The 24,585-nt window shown below is 29.9% G+C and overlaps 1 protein-coding gene across 1 annotated transcript in view; it reads left to right on the top strand.

The window, feature by feature from the left end:
• The window catches only part of LOC129975166 (choline O-acetyltransferase-like), a 174,619-nt gene that overhangs the window by 84,778 nt on the left and 65,256 nt on the right, over positions 1–24,585 (top strand). Inside the window, exon 3 of the mRNA XM_056088133.1 lies at positions 10,574–10,692. Coding sequence (XP_055944108.1) covers positions 10,574–10,692 — 119 coding nt within the window. The remainder of the gene's footprint in view (positions 1–10,573; positions 10,693–24,585) is intronic.

Raw genomic sequence — 24,585 nt, 5'->3', positions numbered from 1 at the left:
TTCAAAAATTTTCATTTAATCGAAGATTTTAAAATATTCATATAATTTAATAAACCAAAATTAAGTGAAAAAGAACTAAAACGCAAACGCGTTCAATAAAAATTCCAAAGGATAAAAACGCATAACAATAAAATGCTGAAAAGTTGCGAAACCACTGATATGCATCAAAATAATTCCAAATATCTCCCTAGTCTGACCTTAGGCCTGACCGAATCCTATGACTCACAAAGAAGGTTACGGAAGTTGTTATACACGATTAACCGCACAACTTCCCCTCTCTCCAAATCAAGCAAACCAGACGAATAATCCCATTCTGCTTCCCCTCTCCCTCTTCCGGAGAACACCTCGATAAGAAAATCTCTCTTCTGGAGAGGGAACATGTTCGAGAATAGACCGGGACTCACACTTAACAACCTCGTTAGTTCCGTCTGCAGGGGCTGCTCCAAGGGCAGAAAACACAACAAGGATGACTCAATTGCCCGGGGGCACGAGCCCCACTGGTTTAATAAGGCCTTCCGACTGTGGAATGGTAGTTTGAACTTTCCTGTGTGTTCTGTCCAAGGAGGGGAGAGGGAGATGCTCCTGTTTGGATATTCATTGAAGTTATGCGTGTGCGTGCCGTTCTCTCCGAATTAGGAAATGTACAGGTGGAAGGGAGAGGTCTGGCATTTGAAAAGGTCATCATCGTTTGGGTTTGCGCAATCTTTCTCTCTTAAGTGTGATTTCTTCTGTGATAGGAAGTAAAACTAAGGAATAATAAAAAATAAACTATGGCGCTTGATTAAAGTTAAGCTGAAAAGAAATTTCAATTGATAATATTTGTGACTCATTAGATAGTATTATTTCAATATTATAAGATGCTTTGTCTGTTCATGATTATTTTTATTAGATAAAATTACAAATCATATTTGCAAAATAACATGCTATATCCATTTTGGTGGAAAGAAAATAAATATAATATATAAAAAAAATATTAGCCAAAAAAATGAATAATAAAAAAAAAATTATAACAGCATACAGAATCTAGCTTGGGTAGTAAGAAAACATAAATAATATCGCGTTTTGCGCTTAATTTCATCATTTAATGAAGAGAATCGAGTTTACATTTTGAATAAGTTTTGAGTAAGCAAACTGGCAATTTTAATGTCACGACCATATATCAAATTTCATTCGCCTATCTAAATGCTGCTTTGAGTTCTGAATCACTGCCTTTAAAAATTTTCTAACCAAATTCAAGGACTAATGACTATTATAAAACATTTCACACTATTTCCTGAATTCGCTATCAATAAATATTTAGTAATAGTAATAAACAAATTGAAAAATATTTGAATATTCTATAAAATTTAAATGAAGAAGTTTTGATTTATTTAATTATGCAATTTAAATTAATTTTAAATTAAAACATAAATATAACACGAGCTGCAAATTACTATGCGGTATTAAGGATTAAACTTTAAAGTATAAAATATATAGGTTATCCAATCCGGTCATGACCAATAGTTAATTTATAAGCCGTTAGAGAGACAGTTGGAAGTTGGAAAAAAATCTCTATATAAGTAAAACATTATATTTTATGTTTGAGTCAATAAAAAAAAATCTATCTAAATTTTCTAATGTCTAAATTTTCTTATAATCTCTCCGTTCCATTTAATAAAATAATCTCAACATACTGCAATTTTAAACAAATAACATTTTACACACTTTTGAAACCTAAATTGAGAGAGATGTGAAACCTGGAATTTCATTATTTTAAGCCAATCGACGTAGTGAGCTAATTGGAGAAGCGGCCTCAAAGTAATCAATGAAATATTCTGAAATCGTCTAATTCAAAATTTTATAATGCGGTCAGTTTTAATTGCAGAAAGGTGGACTTTTTTTAAGGGAAAAAAAAGACCAAGAATCAATAATTTTAGTGAATATAACTATTAGTATCGGTAGACTGTATAAAAACTTAGACTTGGTAGTTTTTTTCTAGTTTTATATTCATTACTTTAACAACATAAAATAATACTTTTTATATCTTTAGAGAATTTTTCCCTTCCAATTAGAATCACTAATAGTTTGGAAATTAGCTATCAGAACAAGACTAGAGTTTCCTGATATATATATATATAGAGAGAGAGAGAGAAAAGAGAAGAGAATTCTACAAACAGCATTTTAACATAAGTATAAAGCAGCCCATCTAAATTTTAAGCAAATACAGGGCGATTGATATTGCATGGGACGAAAATGAAACATTCCTATGCACACTGTAGTTGTTAATTTATTTCGACAAATAAAATTTACCATGAAACTACAATTATCCAAGTTTCTATAACTGTTCAATATGTGCCCCTCCGGTGACATGGCAAATATCTATGCGGTATTCCAGTTCCTGCCACATTCTTGATTGAATATCCTATGTTAATGAGTCCAACATGCCATTTAATATACGCCACACTATTCTATGAGGCTCATTCAGTTTTGCATTCTCACAATGCGTTGATTTTTTGAAATTTCGGGAAAATGTGTCATGCATTTTTTTCCATCACTAAAGTTTTCGTGAGGGTTCGTCATGGACTGGATTTCTTATATAGGCATAATGTGTCCTGAAACCGCTTCACAAACTATTCGATGACGTGCGGTGGTTCTATACCAAATATCGAGAGAAAATCTCTTTGAAAGACGATTAAAGAAGATATTTTGGCAATAAAAAAATGCAATATTTTAAATAAAATAATAAAAATAAGCATATAAGCATTTTTGTTGTTTTAAAATTTATTTTAAACATGTATTTAAAAAAATAACTCCCCCCCCCCCTTTCCTGTTTTATACTTCAGTATAACAGCGTACTGTGGTACACCATTATTCTAAATTAACCGGAAGGTACACAGTGAATACAATATCTTCAGTGTTTCATTTCCTTTAACGCATATTTAGTCTAATCATATAAATATGTAATGTAATCACATCTCAATCTGATTTTTGTACGGAAAGTCCCAAGTAAAACTGGCCGCCACATGAATCGTCAGTGTCTCAGCAGTGCGTGCTGCAAAATAATGAGAATCGTCACGACAGAGGCTCTGGATCAATTGGCCAGGGTGGGGACCGTGTGAAATAATCCTTCCAAACGCACCTGCACATGAAGCCCACCCTTACAAAAGGACGCCATTAGAGCACAGTTACACCGCAATGCATGTTCTTTGTTTAAATGGAAAAGTGCATGAATCGATAGACTGTCAGATATGCAGAAGAATACGATTCATGAAAAGAGGTGCTTTATTTGCCCTTCAGTTTAAGGGAAGGGGAGTATGTTGAAAGGATGAATAAGTTTAAAGTGCGATTTCTGCATATCTTTACTTTAGTTGAGGAATTTTATGACAAATTTATTAATCACACAGGTAAATTCATCAACGAGTGTCAACTTCGTGTATATAAGCATTTCGTTTTTGTTGAAGCGTTTTACAATGAAAAAAAATTGGAATATAAGTTTAGTTCTCGTTTTATTTTCCCTTCACCGTCTAGATTCAAAATCTGCTTAATATCTATAATTTTAGTGTAAATATCACATATTTAAATTCACCTATCAATCTCGTTGAGTTTTTTAATAATCCCACTCGCATGCATACGGATAAACAAATCGACACACATTCAGCTACAAAATTAGATAGTAATTAAACCATTCGCCTTCTATCTTTTTTTTTAGTTTTGTGTTTCTTATGTTTCATTTTCACTTGGTCTGATTAATTTATTAACTTCTTTTGAAAGACTGAGGCAATTTTATTGCCAAGACACAGTATAAGATTTAACTTTCACTTAACTGCGTTTACATACTGGCATACATAAGCCCCCGCCCCAACCCCAATAAAGAAAAATTCGAGGAAATCTAAAGTGTGGAGCTTCATCAAAATCTCGAAGTCAAATTTTTCGACAATTCCATCATTTTACTTTTCATATTTCTTTACGAAATTGAAGGAGCTGTAAAGTAATCTCATGAAATATCCAAACATCTTAGTCGATTCTTTTAATATCATATCTAAATATGATTTCTGTTTGAGAAATTTCAACATACCAATGAAATATTTATTTTTTAAACCTTTTTAACAGTATAAATAGGCATCATTTTGCTTCAAAAGTGCAAATGTGTAAAAGTAAAATTTATTTTTACTTATTATCTGACTTTTATTATTCTAAATGCGACTCGGGGGGGGGATAGATATCAGGGTAATAACCAAAACTTTTAAATAACATTAAAAACCACAAACACTCACCAAATAAAATGTTTTCATTAATTATTCAAATTAAAACAGAAACTTCACTAAAGTTGATAATCTGTGACGATCAGAAATCAAAATTAGTATAAGCTGAATGAGTCAAGTTGGTGAATTGGACATAAGAATTACTTGATATTAAACAATTCTATTTTGATAAGTTAGGCAACGGACTTGAATAAAAAAATTTACCAAATCTAATAGCATTTTATACCTCAAAATTCAAGAACGAGGTATATAGGAGGAACTCATATATTAATAACTATCCGCCATTGACGATCAGCTACTCCTCTGGCAATAATGTTCATGCTATTTCCAATTAAATCTCTTATGCATAATTTAATGCTCAGGATTTAATGTCCATGATGATGAAATATTAAAGATCTTGAAACAATCTTTGATATGGATCTGCCAAATTCCGATTACTTTGTATAATTGAAACTTTAGATGGATGTCTTCAATAATTTACGAAGGTTTTTCTGAACATTTAATCCAAATCTAATCAATCGGATCAGATATTTCCTATTTTGACAGGTTGAAACGAAATTCGAAACATTCCGAATAGTCAAGAATCTTAGGGAGATGTAAAGTATTTGATGGTTGTAGGTAAACCGATGCCTATAAATAAACCAATCCTCTGAGTGGATAAAATAATGCTTCTTTTATTTTGGATAAATGGTGGTCCGGAAGAAAATTTTAGATAATCGTATCGTGATTATTTAGCGCTTATTTGTTACATTAAAGAAAATCGTGTGATATGCTTCGGTACCAGCTATCATGCTTATATTTCGAATAAATTGTTCTCATTTTTCAGCTTTTATGCAATCTTATGCTTGCATCAGTTAATAAAATTGCTATCTTATTTATCTTTCCAGGATTTTATAGTTGAATTTGATATCAATAACGTTTTAAACCTTTAATTTGGTTATTAGTTACCTCACTTTTTAATTTATATACAGCTTTGCTACAATAAACAATATAAGAATTATTTTAGGAGCTGTTGTCATTTATCTAGGACAAATTAGATCAGTTAGCAAATAATACAGTAATAATACAGATTAAAAATTTAAATGCAACTAAAATAGGAAGACAAAATTATTCTGATGAAAATTTTATGACCTACTCATTAAGTCTGAAAACAGAGAAGGCATTGATTGGGAAACTACAATTGTCGCACTAGAATGCACCATATTCATATAGAATATTGGTAAGTGATACAAAGCGGAATATACTATCCCAACAAAAAAAATGCTTCTACTTGAATTGAATATGGTCGATTTTGAAAGGAAGGACAATATTCTGATTTATTTTTATCAGTTTTATTCAAAGGTGAATAATATATTTAGTACAGACTCAAAATTTTAGTTTTGGGGTGAAAAAATAAGGGGAATAAAATAATTTTCGTTTTTTATTTAAGAGAATTGTATGCTATTGCAAAACATTTGGATAAAATAAAAGTATCTATATAATTTTAAATTATCGTTTATAGTTTAACCAAGAAATATTATGTACATTTTTCATACTATACACTTAAGAAAAATTATGTTCATTAAATTAAAAATTTAATTCCCAATAAACTTTTTACATCAAAATATATGATAGCTCATCTCATGATAAATTTTAACAATATTTTTAATTAATCGCATTTATCGATTTCTACGTCCTTCCCTAAAGAAGCAGAAACATTTTTAGCCTCCAGCATTTACATTTCCTCCCAAACTGAACGGCCCGATGAATCGAATAGCAAAAGATCTCACTTTTACGCAATTATTTAATTAGAATCGGAATTCATCCGGCAAAGCTCAAAAGTGTGAAAAAAAGTCACAGAGCAATCAAAACCGAAACGGAGCTCTTACTTTTGAAAAGCGGTAGAGCAAATGAAGCGGGCAAAAAACAGGGGGAGGGTGAATTCTGTCTATGCGTCGGGGCGTTTCTACACTTGTTTCCACGTGACGCCTTTTAGCAGCGTTCTTTCGACTTCATTTACCGCTCTGAATGGATCAACAGTACACTTTTTTACGCCTCTGCGGATCGTTGATCGCTCTGATGCAAACCGACGTAAAACCGCCATTTTAGATCCCCATGGTGGCTTTTAAATTCTATTAGTGCAAAAATGCTGAATTATATCCGACAAAAACATTTTTACGTCGTAACCATTTGCACAGTATATGATGCGTGGTTAAGGAAAAAATTTGCAGCCTAAATATCATTCATTATTTCAAATTTAATTTAATTTTTAATTACAAAGATCTTCTTTAATTGCTTCAATGTACTTGCACAGTAGTGACCATTGTGGTAATTCATATTTGATATGCGAGACTGACAGCAATATTTCAAATTTGTGTGTAAAACATGCGTGTAAATTTATTACTGCTTCTTCCTTCAAAAGATGCATTTATCAAAAGAATGAAATAATAGTCAAAATTATGGTACAATTATGCATTCCTATTGTAAACCGATTGAAATAATTTTCTTTTCGGCCTTTAAGTTATCCATTTTAAATTTATAAGGCTATATTCATAAAATATTTATATGGTATATGTGCTTAGTTGACTATAAGAAAATTACCTACCATATTCATGTCAGCAGATGATTTAACATCTGACGACTTGAATATCGGCGGAATACAACTCGAAGAAGAATTTTAATTATTTAAGATAGATTGAGAAACTATTGAGAAAATTTTGCCAATCATTAGATCGGCAACAAGTATCAAGCAGAATTATTTCACTTATTAGAAAAATTTATCGTTTTTCCAATTCATAAAACTCTTGTGCATGAAAAATAATCATAGGAAAAGAATAGCATTTTTGTTATTCAAAATTAAAAGTGCTTTTATCTTCAAAGATTTTATCATTAGTGTAACCTCAACATTTTTTCTTGGCACTCAAAATTTTTTCCAATCTTTTTTATCAGAAAAATATTTCTCCGTCTTTCTTCACTATGCATTTGAAACTTTTAGTTTTTGTTTTGTGTTTTAATTATTGATTTTTCCCATAAATTTTAGATCTTATCTAATGATTTTAATTTTCATCAGTTATAAAAATGGGGAAAATGAAGTTTGCTGAGGTTTTTTTTATTACTATTATTTTTATTTTAAGATATGATCGATTTATCTAATAAGGAATTTTATACTTAATGATCGACGCGTTCAGTTGAAAAAGAGAGTCAGCTCGAAAACAGAGTGTAAAAAAACTGTACTATATGTAAGTGGGCTGTCGTTCTTTCTCCTGGGAATACAATTATGGTGATATTGACTATTTAACGGTCTTATACCGATGACGGGACATACTTTCTTACGAGAATTATACATTCGAGATGCTTATAATTTGATCCATTTTGCGTAGTTCGCACTATCCATATTAGAAGGATTTTGGCAAATCAAATTCTGTTTTCATGAATGTTTCGAAAGGGTCAAATAATTCTTTGTTATTGCATTTAGCGGAATATGGCTACTTTTGTCTTTTGGACTCATTAAACTACGCAATGCTAGTACTTTTTACCAGAAATGGCAGTTTTCTCATCAAAAATAGTAGATTTTTAAAAGTTAAAAGCTAAATATTAATAACTTCTATTTCTCATTATGTTGGTCCTATGAACTTATTAACGCTCAAAAGGATTATCGTAGTACGATAGCAGAATCACTGCTTCGTGACTTTATTATGATGAAATCGAGTATTGACAATTTAATTTAACATCCTCATTTGTATCCCCAATATTACAAACATACAATAAAAAAACCTGTGGAAGTGGTCTCCCTGAAACTTTCACGCATATTCGCGAATAAACTTGTCATGCCAGAGAACGCCTTGCATGTCATTGGCGTACAATAGTAAAGAAATATTAACTTGTGGTGTGAATTTAACATTTTTACTGAATCTATCGTGTCATTCTTGGCGAGTTATTTGGCGATCAATCTCTAGAGAGGGGTTAACATTATCCAAAAATCTAATTTGTGTTTTAAACAAATTTTTCCCAACAGATTAAAACAGAGATTTGACATAAAACATTTTGACATGATTTGATATATTTTAATCATTGCGTTTTTGAATTATCGCGTAAACATGTTTCTGAAAATACAAGATGACAGACTGTCAACTCCTTGTTGGTTTTGTCTCAAACTTTGACATTTGTCTGCAATATAGATGTTAAATATATGTACCGAGTCTTATCTATCTTGCTTTTTGCGTTTTGTAATTATCGTAATAATTACAAAGTTAATTAATTTATATTCTAACAACCTGACATACAGACTTCTTTGAATAGATTTTACTCCAAATTTGATTTTTTTAAACCTGCAAATTTGTGCAAAAACCGTATGCCAAATTTTAACCATATAGCTCAAAACGTTTTTAAGTTATATTTGTCATAGACGAAAAGCTGGAAATTTTCCAAAAATGTGTTTTTCAAACTCAGGGAAGTTTAAAACGTGGAGGTTCGTCAAAATCTCGAGTTCGAATACTTTTACGACTACTTAACTTTTTCTATACTACATATAATAAGTTTTATGTGTTTAAAACTTTTGAAGGTGAAAATAGAAACAAAACCATTCACAGATGGTTGTTAAAATAGTGGAAACACTTGTGAATAAAGGTGACATTTTTGAATGCGCTTCGTAAGCATTAAAATATAATAATAGCCTCCAGTTTTTTTTATAAATAGCAATGTATATATTCTAGTAGTATGTGTTAGCTTTATTAAAGTTCAGTAATTCTTGTATTTTTTTCAAAAGCGTAAAATATCGGACCTCTCAGATTTTCAAAGAGGCCAAATTGCAGGAACCCGTCAAGCTGGAGCAAGTGTAATCGAAACATCCCAACATTTAGGTGTTTCTAGAGGTAGGGTTCCTGAAGTCATACACACAGAGTGGCAAGACAAGCTCAGCAAAGCAAAATAGTGGGCGGAAAGAGGAGCTCAGTGAAAGAGACCGACGGGTTGACGGACTGAAAGGTCTGTAAAGCGAACAACTGCAGCAAAAGTGATCGCAGAGCTCAATGCCCATTTGGAATCTCCAGTGTCAATGATTGCAGTTAGAAGGCACCGTCATAAACAGAACATTTATGGCAGAGCAGCAATTCCCAAGCCACTTCTCACAGATGTAAATGGCAAACATCATCTACAGAGGTGTTGCGTTCACAAAACCTGGTCGATTGATAAGTGTGAAGAAAGTAATATGGTCTGACGAATCGTGTTTCATACTTTTCCTTACAACAGGACGGGTACACGTTTGGAGGACACCTGCACAAGCGTATGATCGTGATTGTCTCCTTCCAACTGTCAAACATGGAGGTGGATCTGTCATGATGGGCAGACATGTCGTGGGTTTCTGCTGGACCCATCGTAACCCTGAAAGGAAGGATCACTGGGGAGAAGTATAGAGAAATTTTAGCTGGTCAGGTCCATCTTTGATGCAAACTTAGTTTCCTGCAAGAGATGGAATTTTCCAGGATGATAATGCATTTATCCATTCAGTGAGGCATATTCAAACATGGTTTGATGAACACGAGGATAAAGTTAAACTTCTGCCTTGGCCCGCACAGTCACCTGACCTCAATATAATTGAACCGTTATGGTCTATTTTAGAGAGTTCAATACGGAATGGATATCCTGCATCGGCATCTTTCCCAGAACTTTCACAATATCTTCAGTAAGAATGGTACAATATTCCTTTAAACACTATTAAATACTTGTATGAATCGATTCCAAAGCGAATCCAAGCTGTATTACATGTCAAAGGCGGTCCTACACCATATTAATAAAGGATTTTTTTTATAAATCTAAGATGTTTCCATTATTTGGCCTGATAACAACCTGTATTTAGAAGTTTCTAGACGACGAACATGGGGGAAAAAGAGATGCTGTTGACTCTTTAACTGTACTGCAACCGTGATAATCATTCTGGCAATTATCCAAACTCCTCTCTTATTTCTTTCCCATTGTTTTTTTTTCTTTTAATTTTGCTTTTACTTTAACATTCATAAGAAATAAATGGCTTAAAATAAAACATAATATTTAACTCAGTCTTTATTTTCGTATTGTTATGAATGATTCACTCTGATGAGAAAATACCTGTGGAAATATTTAAAATATCTTAGCTTTGGCATTCAAGGCAGGAATTTTAAACTAATAGAGAATTACAGTATTTATTATACAATACTTTTAATTTGATAGGTGAAAAAGCATTTCTTATGAGCATATAAACCTTCCTTTACAAAGAAAAATGTAGCTCACTAATTTACATCCTCCTCTACTTTTTCTCTCTTTTTTTCAGTAATTAAACCACTTCATTAATGAAAGTGGGTAACTTCTTTTGCTTTCAGGCGACGTATTTCTGGCTGGACGATATGTACCTCAAGAACCCGATACCTCTGCCCGTCAACTCCAGCCCCTTCTTCCTTCTCCCCAAGCAGACTTTCCACTCAAGTAACGATCAACTAAGGTGAGTGCATTTTTTTTTTTCCTTCGTCAATGTTTCTTCTAAGTGTTCCTACACATCTAAACAACATTCTAAGGAACGAAAAGGTAAAAAAAAAACCCGCACTTGCATTGGTATACTATAAAACAAGTAAAAAATTATAGTAAAAATTAAAAAGTTAAATTACTACGGTTAAGACTATATAACCTTAGCAATTTAGCACCATATAAATAAGGTTATATAACCTTAACCTGAGGTATATTTACGTTAAAATCTCAGATACTGGTAAAAAGAGAATGAACTCTAGTTTAATCTAGGGGGGGGGGATGCTTAATAGGAAATCACATTATAAGAAAAAATATTAAAGCATTCATGAGACATCGGCAAATTTATATCAATTCAAATACCTCTCTAATTTGTAATTGCATATATTGCTGATGAATACTTACGCTTTTAATCAATCACATTCATCGTACATTTGTAAAGAACATGTGAATGCATATATTGTTATGGAAATCGTCCGATGGATTTACGTCTCAAGAAGTCCAGTGATACTTTATTCCTAAAGAGAACAACACACATAGAGAACATAAAACACACATAGAGGAAGCGTACACACGATAGAACTTTAAGAAATTGACAACTCACATGTGAACAGTAAATTGTTATTAACCACCAAAATTGCATAGTAACTCTCCGAATGCAGCTAGAAAGCTCGTACAATCAGCACTTCAAAAAAAGAGCTCATTAGACTGATTCCTTTTTATCTTTCTCGTGTTTTATAGTAGAGCATAGAAATTTCAAGAACATATGTGTTTATCAGATTTTAATAGATATATATCGTCATAATTCTTGTATTTTCAAGAACCCTCATATTTGGTCTCAAACATGCCAAATTGTGGAGTCAGTGCGAGTCATTGACCTGGCACTCGTTCAATAACTGTAAAATTTATGTCCATACTATGAAATTATCTGCTCAGTGAGGTAATGTTACAGATTCGTAATAATAAAAAATAATAATAATGTTTAATTTAATTTAAATATAAAACACACTTGGCAAATATATTTTGCAATATTTCTAGTTTGGTATGTGAAAAAGTATCTCTTTATTATGTTGTTTGAATATTAGCTGCAACTTTTCATCGTGTTGTATCGATTCCTATTATACGGAAATTAACTATATGTGAACACGTCCAATGCATGCTAAATAGATTAAAATTCTAACTTCATTTATAATATTTTTTAATTTTTATGAAATGTAAAAACCTTAATGTTGTCCATGACTTAATTTTCTTGTAATGTTTCCTCCGCTCTTCCGAATACTTTGTTTTTGTTTTGATATCTATATTTTTAATTTAAAAAGTATTGTATTACTTTTTAGTGCTTTAATACAAACATGTTACAGTTTTTCCATTTTATTACTTTTTTTCATTCTTTAATACACGTTATTACTCATTATGTAAATATTATGGAATCTTGTCAATTTTTCTCCATTTTCTTTAAATATTTATTCTTATTTGAAACCAAAATTTAGATTAAATTCATAGAGCTGATATAAATGGAGGAAGCTACTCGCTTGTTTCTAGTCTAAACAAGTGTACGCAACATGAGCCATGTGACTTGTGAGAAATCTGGTCTTTTTTGGCGCCATATCGCAAAACTTGGCATACTCAAAAACTGCCGCGCAACGTTTTGTTTCCCGGCATTGGGTCCGGTCGGTTTTCATTTCCGATTAACATTTCCTAAATAATATATATATATATTCTTTGAAAACTAAGCAAACTGGTTTCGAAAATAATGTTCTCTTTTTTACATCAGTAACCGAGTTTATTGATTAAAATTATGTTTACTTTTTTACTTTGTTTTTGTGCATTAATTAAAAGTGAGTATTTTTCTTCTTTAAGTAAACATTTTATTTCTTTTCTTTACCCAAAAACATCTTATAATTTAACATTATATGTTCAAATACTTTTATCATTATCTCATACAGATCAAAAAAACTTTTTATAATAAAAGCAGATTACAAAAGTGATCGAAGTCTTTTTTTTCCTTGAATATTCTGAATAATATTTATTTTTGCATAAAAAATGAAAAAGATATTAATTAAAAACTGTTAAATTATTTTGAACTAATTTAGAAAGAAAAAAAACACTGTCTCAGAATTGAACTCACGTTTCCTGAAAGCTCTGCCAGTGCTCTAACCACTACACTACTCGAGCGCTCGTTCGGGTAACACATTATTAGTATATAAGCTAATTTGAAAGTTTTAAGGTTGACTATTGAGTCTGAATATTTTCATTAATAAATATTCTAAATGCATACTATCATTATACAAAATCTCATTCCGAACTCAATTTTAAACCTCGTGCCTTCTCCTTGTTCATATCAGTTTTAAATATTTCGCTTCTGGTTTATAGTGTTGGCGGTAACTTTGCTTCTAACTACCTCAGAAACAAAATTAAATCATTTTTGGAATCTTAAATGTGTTGATTTAATACAAAATAATAAGAAAATTCGAAATTTTTACGAAAGCGGTGATTTTAGGGTATGTGCATATCGCAAGTTATTAATAAATGTTAACATTCAGACAAAATTTTTATCTGTAAAGATAGCATTTCTTTCTTTAATAGTTTATCATTAGAATATCCACTAGTTTCTTTTTAGATCTTAATTAAAGTTTATAAAAACATGCAATTACTGCTAGCACATTTATGAAATTTTACTATATAACATTTTCAATAAAACGTTTTAGAAAACGTTTAAGAAACAACATATTGGAAATAATAAGGAACTTTATTTGCACTAAAATAAATACACAATTATTAATCGGTCAATAGTGTTTAAGTAAACACTTGTATTGGTGAGAAAAAATCACACCAAACTCTCAGCCAAGCACCTGCAACACATTCGAGATTAAAATAAAGCAAGTAACGAAATATAATGCAGTTACATCAGTTTAAATGAAGCTTAATAACAAATTAAATAAATTTAATACAATAACTAAACCAATCTATGAAATATTATTCAGTTTTAACACCAAAATCACTGAGTGATGGATGTTACGAAATTTTAAATTGACTTAAAATGGATATAAACAGAATATGTTTATTGTACATACCTGTGAAATGATACAGAACTATCCTTAGAAGCTTTTTCTTTGCATCCAATTGCACAGCAATAGTCAACCATGGCTTAAATAAGTTTTAAAATCCGACAGTTAAAAGCGATGAAAAATCTGCCATTGAAATATAATGGGGAACGGAGAACTCGGTTAAAGTGAACACAAATTCTGTCCACAAGTCCTACACCAAGTCCTACACCCTATCTTGTCCTACACCAAAGTAGGGTTGCACTCCCTCTATCAGTACCTCAGCTCTATGATTAAATTAATCTTTTAAATAATAAGAAATATAAAGAATACCTTATTTTCATCAGGAACATAGCTGTAAGAAATTAAAAACTTATGTTACATCAAGAAGAGAATAAATAATTGTTTACAAAATTCCATCTTCAGAAAAAAGAAATTCATAAATATAAAAGAAATTAGTTCGAATAAAACAATATAAAACAGGAATTCTTAATTATACAATTCTACCTAAACACGCTTCAGATTCATTATTATCAGAAAAAACATATTTTCTTTATTATTTAGAAAGCTTTTATGTAAATTTCAAAACAGAAAACTGTCACACTGGTGCTGCTCTGCCGTACGAAAGCAACTATAACAAATCGTCCGAATTGTAAACTAACGGCCTTATTCTAAACAGTCATACAAAATTTCGTTACGAAATTCCTTTTATTAATATACCAGATTTCCAAGAATAAATATTCTATTCTGAACATAATTTGCATATTTACTAATCTAAAGGAATATATTTTAGTTCGCAATAGTAATATTCTTATTCTAAACGTCATTTTTTCTTATCTTTTTATAATACTCTGAATTTTTCACTTTGATTGCTTTTTTTATGAAAAATATGGATATCATTATAAAAAGACAAAAGCTTAAGATTTCGTTAGAAAATGATAAGTAAATTTAAATTTTAATCATATTTATAATATATTTCATCCTTCAATAAATATCCTAGCATAGATTTTTTTCTGTTAAAGTATAGATTAATATCGTTATAATATTGTTTAATTTTCATCGAACAATCTTATTTCTTAATTTTTACTCCAGTAATAAAACGTTGTTAAAAAACTTTTTTATTATTGTACACTTTTCAATCATAAATATATTTTACAATTCAATTAATTACAATTAAAAGTTTATTATATTAAAATTAAATTAAATACAATTATAATTAAAAATAATATGGAATCTAAAAATATATATAGTATCTAAAAAATTAATTTTTAGATACTTTCTTTCCATATGAAATCAATTTTTAACTAAAGTAAAATATTAATTGAAAATTAAGAACCCTAAAATACTATATTACCCTCGGGAACATAAAGTACATAAAGAAATGAAAATTTTATTGCGATCATCCCTTCTTATAAAAATGAAATATACCACAGTAAGTAAAAATGCTAAATAATTATTTTCAAACAATCTCTTCCGTTTGAAATTGAATTTGCACATATAATCATTTGAAAATCCAATATGAATAAAGCAATATTTAATTCAATCAAAAATCGACTTTTGTAACTCTAGCGATTATTGATTGAATTATATCTTATCCTTAGAATGTCTCCTCTATATCAGCTCACTTAATAATTCAATTCCTCTGTGATGCAACGGCCAATGAATATAAGTAATTAACAATCGAAAGAATTGCATTTTCTTTTCAAAAAACATCAAACCGACATTTGTTTGAATAAACAGCAACCGAAAAGCTAATTCAATCTATTTGTGTATAATACATTATTTCGCTGGTGACGAGAGAAAGACATGTTGCTTTTTTACGTACAGATGAGAAGTCAAGCATAGTAGTTTCTGGGCGATAACCATTTACATTAGATTTGCACAATTTGCGAACGCTTTTCGATTCCATTAAGAATATCAATCTGGAGCAAGCATTTCGAATTGGAGTCACGTGTAGATTTAATTAGAATACAAAGCGAGACCATTTCTGTTGGGGATAGAATGGGATATGGACTGGAATTTTATTGGCTTCTTTGAATAGAAAAGGTCGAAACTTCAATTTCTAGAGCTGCTTTCGCTTTATTAATTGGAGTCGCTTCTGAATGCCTATTCATTGTGCAATTGTGAATTGTTCAAGTTTTACTATTTTTTTTCCTTTGACATTATAGAAGCAATATGCTGATGTTTATACCACTTAAAAATCACTTATTTTGTGTATAATGAAAACTTCGGGGTTTCGTAATCTCCATAATGTATATTTTTTAAAAATTATATATATATATATATATATATATAAGCATTATGTAATTAAAGCCTGTTGTTGAAATAATCTAAAATTAAAATTATTTCGGAAACGAACTTAAATTAAAAAAAAAAGAACAGAAAAAAGCACCGTTGAATTTAGAGAGCTCAAATGCAGCTACTATTAAAAAAAAGATGAATCTAGACAATTAGTAATAAAACCCAAGTTAATAGGAAAAAAGTATCAAAATTAAACCAAATAAAATAAGAATCCGGCCTGAAGACTTTCTCAAGGGTCACTCTCAGGCAGGGATAAGATCTTTCAAAATAAGACCCTGAGGCCCTTCAATTATTTTTACCTTGAATGGCGTTAGCAAAAACAGTTTAAAGCGCGGGAAACAAAAATGGAACAGCTTATGTAAAAAAAAAAAAATTGCCTGCAGCTGGTATGTTCATTCCTTTTTGTTTTCATAATTGGTTATGAAAGTTATTATATGGTTATTTTATGTTATTATATTTTTGCTTATTAGTGGTCGTATTCTTTTAATTTATTGTTTTGTTTGTTTCCTGTAAAAATGGTCTATCTCTTAGGCCTAATTTCAGGGTATTTTAGGGTCACGGGGAGTCAATAATGTTGGACAAATTAGTCTGAATTCCTCACTGAAAAAATCCCTTATTTTGAATTTTATTACTAATTATATATATGTTTCTCATGTAAGGTGAGTGATCAGAAAGAGCAAAATTCGTTATTCTTTACACAGAGAAAGCATCATTTTGAATGTCATTCGGTTAGTTCCTTTGACCAGTAATTATACTAGACAATTTTTCCAAATTTTCTTCCATTCGGTATTTCTTTTTGTGATGTTTGTAAGTTTAAATTCAAAATGGCGTCTTATATAGTATGGAACATAACGCGTGCCTATAACAGAGAGACTAAATGGAATTTATTTAGAGAGATTACAGAGTTCCTAGTGTCAAAATATTGAAGCATATAAATATCTCAAAAACAAAGGAAATCGGTCAAAATTCGGTCCAATTTGAAAAATGTACATTAACACAAAATAGTAGTAAAAGCATAGAAAAAATTTCATATAGAGAATATATTTTTCAATTTAGTCGAACCCTTTTGTCACGGATATATATATATATATATATATATATATACTAAAGTATTAGAATCAAGTTAATAAGAAAAACAAAAATCAAATAAAAATTAAACCAAAAAAATTATTAAAAAAGAATCCGGCCTGAAGACTTTTTCAAGGGTCACCCTCAGGCAGGGATTCAAATAAAGGGATTTTTTTCTGTGAGGACATACAGACATAAGTCTAATAATGATTCCTCGTGACCCGAAAATCCCCTGAAATTATGCTCAAGAGATATACCATTTTAACAGAACCATTACCATTATATCCTCACCATTATACCATTATATATATATATATATATATATATATATATATATATAATTTGACGATTTGGGCGACAAAAGAGATAATGCTGGAAACTTCAAGAATTTTAACGATCCATCCAATAGAAACTGAGATAGGCCTGATTGGCCCAGAAGGTCCTCTGCCCGCCTCTCGGGAACTATAAAAAGACTGCAGTCTCAGACTGCAGTGAATTGAATCGTAGTCGGAGTCGTAGACAAGTAACGAGTCGTCGAGTGGATAACGAAGCAACGGCGGAATAGTCCAGCGTTGTGTAGAGTTCGAGCGAGTTCTGAACTGCTGTGTACCTAATCCTGTTGTCTATTGTAGAAGCAACGTCGTGTCGTATGTGGAGTAGCCAGTCGTGTGGTAGTAAGTCGGCAGTTGGATACAGCTAAATCGAGGAGTCAATGGAAAATTTCAGGCGTTTGGAGAAACAGTAGAGCGAAGCTCCGAGGAACCCCTCTCCTGCTGAATTCTGTCTGGCCGCTTTGTGTGCTGCGGTTGATTATTACTTGTGGGCTACTCTTTGCTCTAGTGTTCTGCTGTGTCCTTTCCTATGTTCGTTATATATATATATATATATATATATATATATATATATATATATATATATATATATATATATATATATATATATATATATATATATATATATATATATATTAATGCTTGCAATAATGCAAGATTTAAACAATTATGTATTAATGACTAGTCAACAATTGCGACTAGCTAGTTAGATGAAATATTAGTTGTGTTTAATTCAATTAAATTTCTTATGTTCATGATTCTCAAATTTTTTGGCAAATAGTAATAATGTTTTTAAGAAGTCTTTTTTCAGCTAATAGGCCTTTAATGGCCTATTTAATCAATCTGAATAAAATCTCAAGATGTCTCTTTATCCTTATTCAGTGACATTAGAAAGGTGGAAAAAACTATTTGGATCTCATTTTTGGATCAGTAGCTACGAATATTGTTCAATTATGCAAAATTAAAGCAATTATAAAATAAAGACTAGCCACTTTTGGTGATCAGCTGGTTTGATGGAGTATTTTTGTATTTAATTGAATTAAATTTCTTAATAACAACCTTATATTAATGATTCCTTCAAATAAATATTTTTAAACTTCAAATTGTGATAGACTTTAAAGTTAAGTTATTTTAGAAAACTTGCCCGTGTTTTTGTCTAACATGCAGATAAATTTCCCTAATGGAGTCAAATGGCATTTTTGAAAGATACATTGTATTTTGAGGCAATACTTATTGCCTAGTTCTTAATATGACTTAATACATAATTATTAACATTAATATCTTTCTTATTCCTATCATAAACAGTACAAATAATAAACAGAAGATTTCTTTTTAATTTTCATAAATGGATAAAATCACGCAGTTAAAAATTTGATGAAACTGATTAAAAGTGATATGAACTGCATTACAACAATTTAGGGCAGTGGTTCTTAACCTTTTTAAGCCGCGACCCAAATTTGAGAAATATTTGAGAAAAAGTCAAAAATTTTTCATTGCTTTATTTTAGATCGTATTTTTAAAAAATCTTCAATCCTACGATGATGATTTTTTTTAACTTACAAATTTTTTATTTATTTTTTTAATAATAAAGATAAACAAAAGTACTTTTCGATCCAAGGAAAATTTAATTAATAATCAAGTGTTTTTAATAATTTTTATTGACCAAATTAAAATATATTTATAACTTTTTGAAAATAATTGACATTTTAACTTATTCCTAAAAAAAACATATGTTAAGTCTTTTAAATTTTAAATACAAGTCATACAGTTTTAATGAGAACCTTGTGCTTGAATACATTTTGAAAGATCTTCAAACCTCGGTTGAATGCTTGTCAAGGAGCACCTTATATCTATTTCAGGATTTAACTTGTTCCGGTAATTTTTTTTGATTACACACAGAGCCGAAAAACCAGCCTCACACATATACATTGTTGCAAAGGGCAATAATACTTTTAGGGCTTCTTTGACAATTATTGGCTTTTCGGTTTTTAATTTTAACCAGAAAGCACATACAGATTCATTGTTTTTGTAGAAATTGTATCGAAGTGCTTGGTCACTTTGTATTTCTATTAATTGTTCTTGAAATTGATTAATATTAACAAATTCTTCATGCAAATCACTTACATCAAAATTAAATGGCATTCGAACCCAATTATATTTGAAAACATCGTCTGCAGGGAAATATCGATCAAAGTCTGCTATTAGTTTTTCTAAAGGATTAATAACAATTTTCTGTATTTCAAAATCTGTGATATCAATATTATTGTCTTCAACAAGTAAATTAAGAGTCGGGAATGAAGCAAGTTTCTTTGCTTCAACCTTATTTCTCCATCATTTGAGTTTCTTTTTAAAACATGTCATTTTTTCAGTTAATTCAATAATAGTATGATTACGTCCTTGCATAGACGTATTTAGATTATTTATTTCAAATAAAATATCTGACAAATAAGCAACTTGAGTAATCCACTTCAACTCGGAGAATTTAGATGCTAATGGGTGTTTCTTTTCTCTCAAAAATAATTCGACTTCTGTCCGTAATGATAATACTCTTTGAACAACTTTGCCCCGGGACAGCCATCTAACTTCAGAATAATATAATAAATGTTCGTATTCTGCACCAAATTCGAAACACAGTTCGCGGAAAATTCTACAGTTAAGAGCTCTTGATTTGATAAAATTGACTACCGCAACAATTTCATCCAAAACTATACATAATTCGGGTGATAATTTTTTCGCCAGCTTTGCTCCATTTAGTTCTCACCATTATTATCATCACACGTACTTTTTTTGCTCTCGCTTTTTAATCAGCTGATATTTTTTGATCTTGTTAATCACATTCATTTTCGATTGTTGATATTTATTCAAGTCGTCATTTCTAAAATGTCTGAAATTTGGTGTATTACTAATTTTTTTGGTTCGACTCAGCGCGACCCAAGAAATATGCTTCGCGACCCAATTTTGGGTCGCGACCCATAGGTTAAGAACCGCTGATTTAGGGTATTGATGAAAATTGTGCAAAAAAATACATCTTTGATATTCCAGAGAAAAATTTATACAAAGTTTAATATAACTTTTTTTAATTTTTTAACTTATTTTTTATTAAAGTTTAAATTTAATTAATAAGAAAAAATTTGAATTTCACAGAGGCATAAAACTATTTTTTTCTCACTTATATTTTCGAAAATCGTGAGAAAACGATAAAATTTCAATTAATTAAAATTCCAAGATCATGGATCCTTACATATGAATAAATATATGGTTGGGGAACCAGATTCAACAAAACAAAGCTGGAGACAAAATGGATTTGAATGGCGTATATCCTTTACAAAAGCGAAACATTTCAAAATTAAATTAGGCAATTTAATATTCAAATTATAGACAAAAAATCAATCTCCCTTCTTCAAATTCATATGAATGATAATTATGCCTGAAATCTCTACCGAACAGAAATCCAATTCAATTGCATAGACAGTAGACTTTTAGTTATTCAGTACCAATCTTGTCCATATAATCCAGGAGTTTTAGCAGGGAGAAAGGGAGGCATTTTAAAGCGAATACAAATAATTGCATGCGAATACCCATGACCTTGGAATGATGTAAAAAACGGGCTGCTGATCATATTTAGAGTTAGATATTACTAAATCTATTTCATGCAGCATAATCTTGAAAAATTTAAGCAATTAATTAAAAGTTATGCGCGTTACAGAGAAGCAACAGTAGTAATGAAATTTTGTATACATCATGTCAAAAAAAAATTCAATTTAATACTATAACTTTTTATTTTTAATAAATGATGTAATTTTTATCTTTACCCTTATGCAAAGTTTAGGGAAAAATCCCTATGAAAATTTTTATTCGGGTTTCATTGCAAACTCACTGCAAAAAAAACCTGCAGAAAATACAAACTCACTGCAGAAAATACGTTTACAAAAGAATCATTTTCAAAAGAATCATTTTCAAAAGAATATTTAAATTGCCATGTTTTATAATACATTTCTTAAACTGCATTAAAACTCATTTTTCTACAGTCATGAAGAAGAATTAAGTCACGACCATATTTATAACAGAGAGTTTTTGATTATATAATAAAATATCGAATCATCAAATCGAGCCTTAATTGTTTTTATTCTAAATCTAAAATATCACAAGCACCTAGCAAATGTGAAACGGAATTTATATTTTCTTGAGTCTAAATATTCTCTTTCAAAGGGAAACTTCCTGAAACGAAATTGCTTCTCTTTTTATTGCAGCAATTTTGTAAACTAGCCTAATAGTTACATCGTTTTATCTGAGTTAATAGTTCCATCTTCTCTAACTCCATGGAGTTTGTCAACCAAAAAAAAATCTGGAAGGTAATGGGATTGTCATTTTCGAAAGGCAATTTCAGAATCTAATCTTAACTTTGACTTCAAAAGGCAAGTTCGTAAAACTCACAGTCAGAAATGGGAAGAGAAAAAAGGTGAAACAGAATCATTTTTGTTTGAGACAATTTCTGGAAAGTTTAGAAGATTTTTATTTAACACGCTACCACGACTAGAAAAATAATAAAGCTTCAATAATAATAAAGCTTCAATGAGCTCTGTAGGAAATGGAAAGAATATGACCCTTAAAGCTGTCAAATTAAGAATATTAACGCTATGCCAGTTCTAAAAGTGAAAAGAATTTAATTGTTCCAGAATTAACCTACTAATTTTGACTGTAAGACTTTTTTATAAATTTTATCAATTAAATCATTTGAATTATTTAATTTTGTTTCAACAAATACTCGGAATAAAATGTATGAACATTTTTCAAAAATTTTTCAACAACGGCAAATTGATAAATGAATTTCAAAATATTAAAACTTAGCCTATAGATTTTGCTGGATTTTTCTATAGCTTTTTTAAATATTATATTCTTTATGCTGTAAAATCTCAAGAATTTCTTGCTATTGGATCAAGGATCGTTAATTTTTTTATTCTAAATTTTCTACTTAAAAACATTTTCACATGGAGCTGGTGCATATTATTTGTAGTTGTTCCATTACAATTCAAATATAAATTTAAATGTCTTCTTATCCTTAAGAAAACCCATTGTGTCAAGGATATCACTTTTTTATATTATTCGGGGTTTAATAATTAAATTTTAGTACATTTTCTGAAAAAAAATGATATGATATAAAAAAATGAATTATTGATAAATGTTAATACCACTCTATTATTAAAAATACGATTGCAGAAATATTTTTATAAAAAAAAAAATAAGAATATTTTACAAGTTTTAGAAAATTATGCAATTTTAGCTCACAACTCTACATCCAAATCTGTTATCTCTCTGATTTGGTTGAGCATGTCTTCGCCCCAAAAGCACTACCCAAATGAAGTGAGTTCCTCTCAAATCCCTAGACAGCGTTGAAGCACTGAACAGGAATTACTTTCCCCCCGTTTTCCCGAATCCAGCCCTTAAAAAAGGATATTATCCTAATTGAAACACCCCAAGTTACAGGAGAACTCGCCTGTCAACCGCGTAGTCAAAACAATGTCAACCAGCGCTTCCCTCGCTTAAAATTCAAGCGGCGTATTCGAAACACTACCGTCCCAAACGTGAGCTGTTTGGACGATGAAGTTCAGCGGGTAAAGTCATTTCCAGTAAAGCTTTTTTGAATAACATCCTCGGTTTGTCTTGTCCTGGTTAGAGTCCAAGAAAAGTTACGACGCTTAGGCCTTTCAACTGGGTCTTTTCTGGAAGTTTTTGGAAAAAAAATCAGTAGATACGAAGTTTTGTTTGAATTATATGTAGCCATATTTTACAGAAAAATCAGTTTGTCCTTTCCTGGAATTTCTAACAAAATGTAATATAAAATAGCTAAATGAAAATTTTGCATCCACCAAATGCACTTTACACAATGAGCTATGCCAATAGCAATATGTCTTGTATCTTTTTATGCATCAGTATGCTATGTTTTCGGCCTTTTCTATTGAAAAATAAGTTCGATGGATTTTGAGCTTAAGTTATTTTATGGTAAATAAAAGAAAAGTAGCTTTTCTCCTTTTATAAATTTATATATTATTGCAATTAATGTTCTAATCCCAAGCTGCATATTTGTTCTGGGTTTTTCCTCATTCAGACTTCTATTGTTATTATATTAATTCAAATTCTTACAATACTTGTGATATCTATAATTTAGTCTCAAAATTTTCAATACAAAGCTGTGAGAAAAATGTAGTCTATATTAACAGAATTATTTTTCAAAAATTATGGATGTTCTTTCCTTAATTTATTTATATATATATATATATATATATATATATATATATATATATATATATATATATATATATATATATATATATATATATATATATATATATATATATATATATATATATATATATATATATATATATATATATATATATATATATATGATTAATTATTTTTAATTATCTAATTGTAATTATTCAATATTTCTTGTCCTTTAAATTATTAATGTTTAATTATTCTTGATGAAAGATAATTTCAGCATATAGTTCTCCCAAAGAACGTTTCAAACAAAAAAAAATTAAACACTACGTAGTTTCTTTATTCAAAACTCATTTAGTTAAAAAAAGACACGGCCGAAGTGTAAATGTGTTGTTTGTTTTCTACTTCATTTATCTTGCGTATTACATAGGATAGGATCCAGGGTTACTGAAAACTTTTCAACTCCGAACAAAATCTAAGCTATGAAGCCTCTTGATCGTGCTAAATTATATTTTACTGCTAATAACTCTTGAAGAATACCACACAAAAACTTCATTTTGATAATTGAAACATTGATAAATAAAACATTGAAAAATTGAAAGAACATTTATGCGAATTCCTGCATTATGTTTTTCAAATTAAAAACTTGCTCACTGTCTAGTTTTGAAATTTTTTTTTTAAGTTTTGGACCGAAACTATGCTTCGAAATATGGTATCATAATGAGATTTCAAATTCGTTTCATCTATCTTCGTTTTATTTTTTCAATTAATGATAATTATATAATAGGGATAATGCACATTAAAAATATACTTAATATTGTCGCAATGCATTTGAATATGAATCTATTAACTAAAATAATAAAATATATCGTTGTAAAATATGTATTAAAGTACTTTTAAGACTAT

This window comes from Argiope bruennichi, chromosome 7 (assembly GCF_947563725.1).
Source record: "Argiope bruennichi chromosome 7, qqArgBrue1.1, whole genome shotgun sequence".
Lineage (NCBI taxonomy): Eukaryota > Metazoa > Arthropoda > Arachnida > Araneae > Araneidae > Argiope > Argiope bruennichi.
The sequence above is the reverse complement of the archived record's forward strand: the minus strand, read 5'-3'. Positions and strand labels throughout refer to the sequence as shown.